General features: G+C 39.6%; 1 protein-coding gene across 1 annotated transcript; it reads left to right on the plus strand.

Annotated features, from left to right (window-relative positions):
- Positions 1 to 223: 223 nt before the first annotated feature.
- LOC104271836 (cytochrome P450 2K1-like) lies at positions 224 to 8,290 on the plus strand. The gene is made up of 9 exons (XM_009866634.1): positions 224 to 409; positions 1,867 to 2,029; positions 2,916 to 3,065; positions 3,358 to 3,518; positions 4,306 to 4,479; positions 5,075 to 5,216; positions 5,921 to 6,105; positions 6,308 to 6,449; positions 8,103 to 8,290. The coding sequence occupies exons 1-9, from the start codon at positions 224 to 226 to the stop codon at positions 8,288 to 8,290; spliced, it is 1,491 nt and encodes a 496-aa protein (XP_009864936.1).
- Positions 8,291 to 8,571: the final 281 nt, after the last annotated feature.

The raw sequence follows: 8,571 nt of genomic DNA on the forward strand, positions 1-8,571 counted from the left end.
TCAGACATTTCCCTGCCTCCGTACTGTATTCAGGATTCATCAGTAAGCATAGGGGAAGAGGACAAGAACAGTCACCAATCGCAAGGATACCATACCCTTGACTCGGAAAGAGGGTTCTGAGCTACTACAAGCGTCTCTCGCAGGAATATTTTGCAGGAGGACAAAGATCCAGAGTTCTTATTTTCTCATTTCTCTTCTGTGGCAAATACTTAGCTGAACAGAGATGGACTGGAGCAGCAGCACTTCCATTGGCTTAGTGTTGATCCTGGCTTTTCTACTAATTTTGAAAATAGGAGGTTTCTGGAATAACCACCGGATAAAGAATTTTCCCCCAGGACCAAGAGCATTACCTATCATTGGAAATCTACATTTGTTTGATTTGAAGAGACCCTACGAGACCTATCTACAGGTAGTTATTATCTTTTCTATTAGTCCCACAACTGCACACACTCCCAAGCACCAAAGTTCTCGATGTCAGATAGTTTCTCCTATTGCCTTTTACATGACCCTTAGCAAGCGACAGGACACGGTTACTGGAGCAGAAAGCTGAATGTAGGAAGCTTTGTTTTTTATTGTAATGTTTTCTCCATGCAACTTCATGCATCTAGGTTTCAGCCTGAAACAATTCTCAGATGAAAAACAAGTATTTGCCTTATTATTGCAGTCATTTTGAGAAAAAGGTTACTGCATAGGACTGATATTGATATGTGTTCTAACTCCCTATATGCTCTAACTCCCTCCACCTTCCACTGATTAATGCGTCTGGTGGTGTGACTGCAGCTTCCTGCTCTCACTGCTTCAGCAACTCTTCTCATTCCCCTTTTGTCCTTCCTTCACGAAAGGCTGAAGATAACTACATACTCTTAATATTCAGGACAAACAGCTGACATAATAGACAGCAAAGATATAAGCAAATCACTTAACCTGATTTTGAGTCAGAAGACTTCTCAGAACCTGCTCATTTCTCGGAGTTTTTCCAACTTAGACACTGAAACTGCATGTCCTCCTTGCTGACTATTTTAAAAGGGTTATTTGCATATACAATCTGTATATCTGCACCTACACATCTGTATGTGTGTAACATCCACAAAAGACCAGTCAGATGCAGTATCTGGAAAATTACTAAGGAAGCCTAAATGTGTTGGGAAAAATAAGCCCCACCTCTTCTCAGGGCAGCAGAACCAACACTTCTCTGCTGTAATTCAATAATTCTAAGGCAGGAGGTTGGTCCTCTGACTTGAGCTTAGCTCAATGTTTACTATTCACACACGTCTGGTGTTTAAATGCAACTGGAGACCATATGCTCATGCAGAGCATTACCACGGCAAGCACTGGGAAGTCCTTACTGGGGAACACCCTTTGAAAAGATCGTATTCTGCCACACTGGGATAAAGAGATCACCATCAAAGGTGTCTTAATTCAGACACATCACTGCTCCTATGTTATTTCATATAGTTGGCTGGAGGACTTGCACATCAGTTGTTAAACATTTTGCATTTCACTGCTAAATAGCTGCCTTCTACTTATGTGTGCAAACACTAGGAAATAAGAGCAGTCAGGAAAAGCCTCAGATAAGCTAAAAATGTACCAACTTAGGCCAAATGCTGACTCTGAGACAGATAAATGGTGGATGTAGTCATATATGAAAAGCGAGAATTTACCTAATGCTAGATCCTAGCCCAGAAACCCATTCAGGATTTTTTTTTCATAAAATAATGGCAGCAAAGGTTTGAACAGGTAAATAAGAGAAACGTTTAACATTTTAGTAACTTGGAGGCAGGACAGGGAAATAAGCAGAACTGCAAGGGTGGTGAATTACTCTGTAAGCTGTAAGAGCTGGAAATCACTGTTATCTTCTTCTGGCAGCTGTCAAAAGTATACGGTCCAGTCTTCAGTGTTCAGATGGGGCAAAGGAAAATAGTTGTGATTTCTGGGTATGAGACAGTGAAGGAAGCTCTTGTAAACCAGGCAGATGCATTTGCAGAGAGACCTAAAATCCCAATCTTTGAAGATTTGACCCAAGGAAATGGTAAGTTGGTTTTATTTTTCCTTATCAGCTTGGCTAATTCAAAAGGTCTTTTCAAACAGTGGCATGCATGCCAGGGAAGGCATTTCTAGCCCTCAAGATATGGTTCTGGACTTCTGTTGATTTGGGCTAGTCATAGAATTTTCCCTCCCTGAAACGAGTATTGTACAACTGCTTCTCATTTCAAGTGGTGAATAATGCTTTGAAAAATGTGAATGTCAGAATAATATGGAACTCATGGAGAACTGGGGATTTATTTTAATTTTTTTTTAAAAAAAATAATAATTAAATAAATAATTTTCATCCTGACATGGCTTTTCATATGAGAATTTCACACTCAAGCATCATTCTAATTTTGCATGAGAGTTTCATACTTACATCTCCAAAGACCAAGGACAAATTCAGGAATACTTATTTTTTTCTCGGAAAAACGTCTAAAGTCAATAGTTACATGGTGTAATATTTTCATCAAGGAAACTAATCAAGGAGCTTTTAAGACACTGCCTAAATTTTAGACATTTGTGCTTAGGTAAATTCCCTCTGCAGACATCAGAGACATGAGATCTCAGTTTGATTCCTCTTCCAAAGTATAATGGCCAGCAGTTTGGACTTGAATCTCCAATGTCCTCTTTATTTCGGTGACAAGTGCCTCTCATATATATATATTCTTCTTAAGACTTGATTAAATACCGCTTAACTAGTTTTTTCCTTCTTTCCTTTCTTTGTGTGCACTAAACTTAGTGTTGAGGCCAGAAAACACTTAAGGGGCAGTCGTTTTCTCCTCAGATAGAAAAAATTTAGCTTGTTTAAAAAGTGACTGCTATTAAATGCCTACACTGTTTACAAATTAGTTATTTAAAACCTTCTTGAAATGTTCTTTTTGTGACAGGGATTGTTTTCGCTCATGGTGAAAACTGGAAGGTGATGCGAAGATTCACTCTCACAACCTTAAGAGACTTTGGAATGGGAAAAAAGGCCATTGAGGACCGCATTGTGGAGGAGTACGGGTATCTGGCCGACACCATCAGGTCACAAGAAGGTGGGCAGATGATTTGTTCTTCAAACCTCTAAAGTTTTGTTCAGGGACCTGGAGGCTTGCCAGTAACCTTTTCAAGTTCAGAACTTTTTAAGAAGTGTAATTCAGGCTAAATCAATTTGACAAATTTGGCTCCTCTGGCATTTTTGTTTCTTGGCATGGTATTCTAACATTGAATTATAATCAATAATAGTAATCAATCATAGGAAATAAATAGTAATAACTAGAATTACATTTACATTTACAAATCACATCTTTTGACACAACGTAATATATTTTTTTGTTCATTGTATAGGAAAGCCCTTTGACGCTAGGAAAATACTTAATGCAGCAGTTGCTAACATAATTGTGTCAATATTACTTGGAAAACGATTTGACTACAAAGACTCCAGATTTGTGAAACTTGTACATTTGACCAATGAAAACATGAGGCTTGCTGGGAAACCTGTGGTTACGGTAATGATAAATATTTTTACGTTGCTGTTCCACTGGGAATCGACTGCTACCATGCAGCAGATCTGAGACTCCGAGAGATAATATGTCTACAAATGCTTTCTGGGAGAAAATAAAGTTTGAGAGACAGTCTGGGGATCTTGAAGTCAACAGTCAAACCCCCAGCCTTTTGAAAACAAAGAGTGCTGAATCTGGACTGAAAAAATCAGACCATGTAGTGCATGAACAGCAAGCTCAGCATTCCCAAAAATGATGGCTCCCACATACCAGGTGACCAGGCATAACAGTACACACCCTCAAGCTCAAGAGTATGTGGTCTACCTGTAACAAGGATGTCCATTACAAAACCTATTTTCCCAAGTTTCTAATGCACTGAAACGTCCCAATCGGTAATAAATACTGATACTCACATGTAATGCTGCCACACACCAGATTCACTTCCGTCCCTTTAGGTTTTGAAACAGAAGAGAAAAAAACAATTAGTGAAAGAGCTGGCTAAAACGACAGAAAAGTTGTTGGCCCACATTTCCATGTCCCTCGTAGCTAGTTGAAGGTGTCTAACATTTGGACTACTCCTACGAAAGAGTAATTTCGGGCTGTTTTCCACATATTCAGAGCTCCCTGATGGATTTTCTACCACGAATTCATCCAGTCACTTTTTTATGTTCTAAAGAACAAAATACTAAGTCTTTGTCTTTGTACCTGCAAAATGGGCACAATATTATTAATTTGTTTCTGCAGTGTTTTCAGACCCCTGGCTGGTAAATTCTATCATCTTTTGCTCTTGTAGATATACAACATGTTTCCATACCTTGGATCCCTCCTAAGGGCTAACAAAGCTCTTCTCAAAAACAAAGAGGAATTCCACGCTTATGTACAACATACTTTTGTAGAGCATCTCAAGAACCTGGACAGAAATGATCAAAGAAGTTTTATTGATGCTTTCCTGGTTAAACAGCAGGAGGTAACTGAATCTTCTCTCATTTATTTCAACTTTTATGGTTATATGAAGACATTTACGATTTCCTTTCAGACCTTATAATTATAGTTATAGTCCTTTAGGGAATGTACCTTTGACAAAACACTCATACTGGTAGGGTTGAACAGATACTTTACTCTGTTGCAGTTCCAGTCCCTTTTAATTAGGAAACATTTATCCTTATTTATCCTTTTCTTCAGACTCTATCAATATATTGAGGCTGCATCATTTTATCCGATCTGTCGTCCTAGCCCTTCTGGCTCTTTCAAAAGCTTTACAGAACAAAAGCACTACCTAGGCTTTACTCGGATCCTTAATAGGGGTCTCTGATATGTCTGGGTTAGCTTCTTCATAGAGAAACCATCTGTCTTTGCAACTGGACTCAGTAAACACAGAGATCAGGCAAAACACAAAAACTATGTCAAAAGTCTTCTCCAGTTACAAGCCCAAAGCTCTTCTTTGTCTTTCACACTTCTTTAACTATAGAATTTCTTAGTAAAGTTTTAGCTATATAAATTACATAAATTTTCACATGTAAAGATTTACCTTTTCATCCTTTTATCTCAACCACTTCTCTCAGGAGAAATCCACTACCAATGGGTATTTCCATAATGGCAACTTGCTAAGCTTGCTGAGCAATCTCTTTACTGCTGGCCTCGAGACAATTTCCACCACATTATACTGGGGCTTTCTGCTGATGCTGAAGTACCCTGAAATTCAGAGTAAGTGAAGTTTTTTACAACTGATGCTGTTATACTCGGTGTATTAGGAACTGAAACCTGGAGGGTCAGCATACCTGCTAATGCACTAAGGTACAAAAAGCCAGGATTTTCAGCTAATTATTGTCTAAGTATCACTGTGCCCTATAGTTCAGACTCAGTGAGGGGCACACTAGGCAGCCTAACAGTAGATTATTAACAGAGTTCATGTAGGTCAGGTCCTTTGCTCAGCAAAATCTCATGAATTAAAAAGAAGAGAGCTGTCCTGTGTTGGACAATGAAATTGTTTCAGGTTTTCTTCAGAAACAGGTTGTTGATAAGCCAAAGGCCTATGCAGATGTTAAATGGGCTGTACTGGGGCTTTAAATACCTGAGAAGAGTCAGGGAATTGCTCTTTGACTCTCCATTCTGGTTTATGGTACAGGGTTGCTAGGACTCAAGTGAGGTTTCTGCGAGAGCTCTTGGTCAGAACAAGACATTTCAGGCAGAAGGGAGGGCAAAACAATACAAGTCTTTACATTTCTCACCCATAAAGAAATAAGCAAACACTGTAGTTCTGTTCATCTCCCACAATTTCTGAAAGGTAAAAAAAATTTTTGGGGAAATTTTGGTTTTCACTCATGTTTTTTTATACTTTGCATCAGTAAAGCACCATGTGTCTTGGGGATGAATCCTTGCCTCTTTCTTATAATAGATTCTCTCCTCAGGAAAGGTCCAAGAAGAGATAGAGCAAGTGATAGGGTCAAACCCACCACGGATCGAGCATCGAACTCAGATGCCATATACAGATGCTGTCATCCACGAAGTTCAGAGGTTCGCTAACATCCTGCCATTGGATTTGCCTCATGAGACTGCTGCAGATGTCACTCTCAAAGGCTATTTCATTCCCAAGGTCAGATGCCTACAGGATTGTTTCTTTCAGCATTTCCTCTTTCTCAAACCTGGATAATGGGATAAATATGAATTCCCTAACGAAGCCACATAACAGCAGTTGGAATAAACTCTTTCTCCAGGTGGACAATCTCAGCGTCTTACTGCCATGACTGCCAATGCAATATTTCTCCACGGATTAATTCCACTGTCTAATTTTGCAGGGAACCTACATCATCCCCTTGCTGACCTCTGTCCTGAAAGACAAATCACAGTGGGAGAAACCAGACATGTTCTATCCTGAGCACTTTCTTGATGCCAACGGAAAATTTGTGAAGAAAGACGCTTTCATGCCTTTTTCAGCAGGTGCCTTCTCTTTTCCTTTACTGCTGCTGCAAGTTCAGATCTTAGACAAGAACTGCTTGTACCAGTGTGTTTCTCTGTTCCTGAAGCGTTGCCTCAATATGGTCGTTTTCTGAGGACTATTTTAAAACCCGTATTTCACAGATTTCTGGGGACACAACTACGATAAGAGAAAGTGCTCCCAAATGTTTGATGATTGCTCCCTCCTCTGGATTTTATTGGTTTCTGTTAGTATTCTGATTATAGATGAGAAGCTGTAGTGTCTTCTTAAATATGAGGAGTATTTTCAGCAAATTTCATGATGGTTTGTGTAACACATTTCTGCATTGTAATCTGCAGCCCACAACTACTGGGGCCTTGGCATTGTCTCTTACTCTTACCATACCCACCTGCATTGCCTGTGACCACACACAAAGCACACAGGAAACATGGCTTCTGTGTCTTCCCTGGGGAACCACGTTTTATTTTGCCCGTCCCGTTCAAAAAGCCACAAATAATGTCTGCTTGGATCAAGACTTCATGTACTGTGCCAACAAAGAGTTGCCTTATATAGAAACCCAAATTCTGTGCAAAATCAAAGGACAGAAAGGGGTTGTCTTCTGAGGCTTCCACAGAGCGTGACATTCACCCAAGCTTACACATCAGCATTCGTTAAAGCATTGGAGATTCTCACCCTGGTGATGATTACTCCTTCTCTGGTATTTCTCCTGCTTTGCAGGCTCAGTCACTGCTCAAATTCATATAAATCATACCGACAAAACTGCAATTTTTAGAGACGCCGTTTGTATATGTTTAACTCTGCATGATACTTGAATAAGGTTTTTTTCTTGTCATACCACCCCAAATTAAGTAAATATTATTTTTCATAGAAAGGTTCGTGATACTTCCAATTCACGGTCCTCCTTTTTTTTTAGACTTAAGTCTAGATGTCCTAGCTGAAAGCAAGTTCAAGTAGCTTCAGGTCTAGTCATTCCCTGGAGGATTTATTTCATAGCACAGCCACGCAATAGCTCTTCCGCTTCCTGTCATACAAAGGAGTTAAAAACAAATCTTAGTTCAGGTCTTTGCTAGTTCTGGCCTTGAATCACCATGCTCTGATTAAGCCAGTTACAAACTGCCAAATTTGACCATGATTGAGAAAAGCTTTTGGGAGTCTCCAGGGTCTTTTCTGATAGAATTTAATATGCAAAATTGCCTGTGACTAGACTAACAGAGCCAAAGTCTAGACTAGACCTGCCAAAGTTGGTCTGGGATCCAAAAACTGAACCAAATAGAGGAAAAATGCAAAAAAAAAAAAGAAAAATACACATTTTATTGAAAACTGGAATTAGGGAATTCATATTGTATTCCCCAAATGCAAACACTTACACAAAGGAGAAGAAAAAAAAAATCACTAGGTGGCTTTGTTATCACTTGGTCTGAAGATCAAGTATCCTCTCTCTCAGACAGTTCTTGTACTTAATAGTTTTTAAGTACTTAATAGGTTTTAAGAGCTGCTTTGTTCTTTATTCATGGCTCAGATATGACTTTTCAAGCCTTCAGGATTCCCCCCAATCTTCCTCAGACTACGAGCTGCTCAGAGCATTTTATTTCTTCCAACCATTGAAGAAGCAGCTCTCACTGACTCTCTTCTCATCATTCTGCATTTCATTCCAGGGCGGAGGATCTGTGCCGGTGAGACTCTTGCCAAAATGGAGCTCTTCCTCTTCTTCACCAGCCTCCTGCAGGAGTTCAGCTTCCACCTCCCCCCTGGCGTTTCCACCTCAGAGCTGGACTTCACGCCTGCCCCCTCCTTTAACATCATCCCCAAACCCTACGAAATGTGTGCTGTAACGCGTTCCTAGAGCTCTAATCAGCATCATTTTCTTTCCAAAAATTCTTTAAATTGCTCTTTCACTATACCTGCCCTTTTAATTCTGACATAAATCAGAGCATTACGTCTTAATGAAGCTTTCCAGCACTTCTAAACCAAACTGGTGTCCTTTTATTTTTTTATTTGTCAGGGGAGGGCAGAATTGAACCAGAAGGGTGGACTAATTGGTAACTTATGGATTAATCTATTAGATCACTAAATCTGGGCTAAACAATACAGATGCTGAGCTTTCACATTCTTACTTCAGTTTTC

The sequence above is a fragment of the Apaloderma vittatum genome, unplaced genomic scaffold (assembly GCF_000703405.1).
Source record: "Apaloderma vittatum isolate BGI_N311 unplaced genomic scaffold, ASM70340v1 scaffold10913, whole genome shotgun sequence".
Taxonomy (NCBI): Eukaryota; Metazoa; Chordata; class Aves; order Trogoniformes; family Trogonidae; genus Apaloderma; species Apaloderma vittatum.

Coding starts and splice junctions, on each gene's coding strand:
- LOC104271836 (XM_009866634.1), top strand. CDS start 224: ATGGACTGGAGCAGCAGCACTTCCATTGGCTTAGTGTTGATCCTGGCT. Junction 4,480..5,074: donor TCCTGGTTAAACAGCAGGAG/GTAACTGAATCT, acceptor CACTTCTCTCAG/GAGAAATCCACTACCAATGG. Junction 6,450..8,102: donor TTTCATGCCTTTTTCAGCAG/GTGCCTTCTCTT, acceptor ATTTCATTCCAG/GGCGGAGGATCTGTGCCGGT.